Consider the following 3,838-nt stretch of genomic DNA (forward strand, 5'->3'; position numbering starts at 1 on the left):
GAGGAGGCGGCGGCAGGGGGATCTCTGTGAGTTCGAGGCCAGCCTGGCTACAGAGCTTCTTCTAGGACAGTCAAGGCTACACAAAGAAACCCTGTGGTGAAAAATCAAAAACTAAAGCAAACCAAAACAACAACAAAGAATACTTGTTGTTCTTCTAGAAGACCCAGGTTCCCTTTCCAGGATCCACTTGGTGGCTCACAACCGACTATAAACGCCAGACCCAGAGATCTGATGCCCTCTTCTGGCCTCTGTGGGCACTGCAAGCATGTGGTGCACAAACATACATGTAGGCAAAACATTCATACACATAAAATAAAAATACATGTTTTAAAAAATTGCCCAGTGTGGTGGCACACACCTTTAATCTCAGCACTATGGAGGCAGAGGCAGGTGGATCTCTATGAGTTCAAGGCCAGCCTGGTCTACAAAGCAAGCCAGGGCTATACTGTGAGACCTTGTCTAAACAAGCAAACAAAATTCTGTTGCCACTGAACTGGGGGTCTGAACCTAGCTGCACCTCTACACAGGGATGCTGGATTTGGTCCCAGGGAAAGTCTGTCCAGTAAGGCCTCACACTGGCTCCAGAGTTACTTTTGTTCAACACATCTGGCTTGTTTTGTTTGACCAAGGCTGCTAAAGTTTTCTTTTTTAAAAAAAATATTTATTTATTTATTTATTATGTATACAATATTCTGTCTGTGTGTATGCAAGAAGAGGGTGCCAGAGGCTCATTCAGATGGTTGTGAGCCACCATGTGGTTGCTGGGAATTGAACTCAGGACCCCTGGAAGAGCAGGCAATGCTCTTAACCACTGAGCCATCTCTCCAACCCGCTGCTGAAGTTTTCAAAGCTGGAGTTGAAGGTTGTGAAGTCCACAACCCTGGGGATTAGAAGGTGACCACAAGTGTGTGCAAGCCTAACCAGTGGAGAGAGGCAGAGCTCAAACCCTACATCTGTATGACTACCTTGCCTTATCAAAACTGTGTGGGGCTGTGTAGCCCAGGCTACCTTTGAGCTGGTGACCCTCCGACTCACCCTCTAGAGGGCTGGGATTAAGGGCATCCACCACAACGCTCAGCAACAGGAATTTTTTTTATGATTTATTAGCTTTTTATTTTATGTGCATTGGTGTGAAGGTGTCAGATCTTGTGGAACTGACATTTTCAGACAGTTGTGAGCTGCCATATGAGTGCTGGGAATTGAACCCAGGTCCTCTGGAAGAGCAATCAGTGCTCTTAACCACTGAGCCATCTCTCCAGCCCCCAGCAAGAGGAATTTTTAAAGTGCTCCGTGAGTGCACTCCCGAAGCAGGCAGGAGGATCTGAGTTCCAGATCAGCCTGGTCTATAGTGAGTTCCAGGACAGCCCAGACTAGAGACCCTGTCTCAAAAAGAGTAAATAAAACAAAAACAAATAAGCAAAAAACAATCAATCAATCAAGCAATAATATGTTCAATGAGTCATTGTCGATCTTATCATTATTTGTGCTTTTTTGGGGCAAGGGCAGGTGAACAAGCCACCACATGCCAGTTCTCTTCCTTCACCATGTGGGTACTGGGGATCAGACTTGTGTCCACTTGGTAATATGCGTCTTTAGCTACTGAGCCGCCTTACCCACTATAAGCTCAGTTTACAGGGTGCTAGAAGCAAATCCATTGACAAGTGACTTTCTAGACCCTGCAGGCCTTGCGATGTTGGTTCCCAGAACCAAAGGTGAAGGGCTCTGGGCGTGGGATTTGGTGCCAGGCCACAGGGCCCACCTGGCTGCCAAGCCCATGCAGGAGTCTGCCCTAAGCTCTCAGTTCAAACACAGCTTCCTTGCTGACAGGACTCATGTTAAGCCTGGCTGGAGGGAACAACTTCCCCTCCCTGTATCGGTTTCCTTATCTGCTATAGAAACTGTGTATCTCTAGCTGGTTTTCTTTTGAGAATTAGTTACAAATGTCACAACCACATTCCTAGTCTGTGAGAAGCACTTGGATGTTCGTCTCCTGCCTGTTTATGCCCTGCCCCCGCCCCCCAACTCCACATAAAACCAAGGACGACCCTGAACTCTGATCCTCTGGCTTCCAGCTCCCAAATGCTACCATACCAATTTATGTAGTGATGAGGATTGTGCTGTATATTTTATGTCAACTTGACCGGAGCTAAAGTCATCTGAGAGGAGGGAAACTCACTTAAGAAAAGATTCCTCTTATGGCGATGTTGAGCCGGGCAGTGGTGGCACAAACCTTTAATCCTGGCACTCAGGAGGCAGAGACAGGCAGATCTCACTGCATTTGAAGTCATCCTGGTCTCCAACCAAGTTCCAGGACAGCCAGGGCTTCACAGAGAAACCTTGTTCCCAAACAACAAAAAGCTAAAACAAAACTAACTACATAAATAAATAAAACGGGACTGAACACAAGACTGTGGGCATTTTCTTCATTAGCGATTGATGTGTGAGAGGCCAGAGCATTGTGGGCGGTGCCACCCCCTGGGCTGGTGGTCCTCGGTTTGTTTGTTTTTTTTGGATTTTCGAGACAGGGTTTCTCTGTAGTTTTTGGTGCCTGTCCTGTAACTAGCTCTTGTAGACCAGGCTGGCCTTGAACTCACAGAGATCCGCCTGCCTCTGCCTCCCGAGTGCTGGGATTAAAGGCGTGCGCCACTACCTCCCCGCTTGGTCCTGAGTTCTATAAACAGACTGGGAAAACATGAGGGGCAAGGCAGTAAGCAGCACCCTCCATGGCCTCCCCATCAGCTCCCGCCTCCAGGTTCCTTCGATGATGAACAACCATGTGGAAGTGTAAGCCCAATAAACCCTTTCCTCCCCAGTTTGCTTTTTGGTTATGATGTTTCATCCTGACTAAGGCAGGGATCAGCCACAGGGCTTCCTGTGTGCTAGGCGAGCACTCTCCTAAGTGATCTCTACGCTAATCTTCTGGATCACTTACACACTTTATTTTTTTTAGCTTTTTTTGTGTTTTGTTCATTTTGTTTTGAGACAGGGTTTCATTCTGTAGTCCAGGCTGACCTCTAACTCACAGCAATCCTCCAGTCTCAGCTACCTCATTGCTGGGATTGCAGGATGTACCATTCCCTACACCCTAGTTTATGTTGGAGCTGTACCAGCTAGGGATGGCTACAAACCCATCAGAGCATGTCCTGCCTTCCCTGCCCCTGTTGGCACCTACCTTTCTGGGTGCTCATCCCTAGGAATTTGTTCCTCCTTTGTGTCTACTGTGGGGTCCTCAAGCTTCCTCAGAGGGTCCACCTCTACTACTGAAGGTGTGGGTCCCACTCCTGGGGTGTCCTCCAGTGGGGCATCCATTTCCTCCACTGCCTCTTTGGCTGCTTCTAATCCCGGTGGGTCCGGCAGCCCTCGAGATACCAGGTGGGACTCAAGGCTGACCTCTTGGGCCTTCTGGGCAGCCTGTTGCTTTTGAGCCTTCTTGATGTTAGAGCGAGGCATGGTACCCATGTGGCTGTACATGTCACTGGAACGAGCATAAGCAGGAGGACTCTTGGGGACCGTCACCATGTCATCCTGTGTGGCTTCAAAGGTGTCAGACTCCAGGTAAGAGCGGATACTAACGGAGGCTGAAGACCGTCTCAGAGAAAAGGACCGAGGGAGACTGGAAAGACTCCCAAGGCCTTTGAACTTGAAGAACTCTGGCAAGAAAGGAGGAGAGGAAAAAGAATTAACGACAATGTCAACAGGAATGTAGTAACAATAAAAATCAACACAGGTCCACTAAGTGAGGGTACAAAGAGAGTTCAGCCTGTCAAGACCAGTTCCTCGCTCTACTCATTCTCTCTCTCTCTCTCTCTCTCTCTCTCTCTCTCTCTCTCTCTCTCTC

At 48.3% G+C, this 3,838-nt stretch overlaps 1 protein-coding gene across 1 annotated transcript in view; it reads right to left on the minus strand.

The window, feature by feature from the left end:
* Sh2d3c (SH2 domain containing 3C) overlaps positions 1 to 3,838 on the minus strand; it is a 34,131-nt gene that overhangs the window by 27,460 nt on the left and 2,833 nt on the right. Inside the window, exon 2 of the mRNA XM_013346064.2 lies at positions 3,173 to 3,650. Coding sequence (XP_013201518.2) covers positions 3,173 to 3,650 — 478 coding nt within the window. The remainder of the gene's footprint in view (positions 1 to 3,172; positions 3,651 to 3,838) is intronic.

Source organism: Microtus ochrogaster, chromosome 4 (genome assembly GCF_000317375.1).
Source record: "Microtus ochrogaster isolate Prairie Vole_2 chromosome 4, MicOch1.0, whole genome shotgun sequence".
Taxonomy (NCBI): Eukaryota; Metazoa; Chordata; class Mammalia; order Rodentia; family Cricetidae; genus Microtus; species Microtus ochrogaster.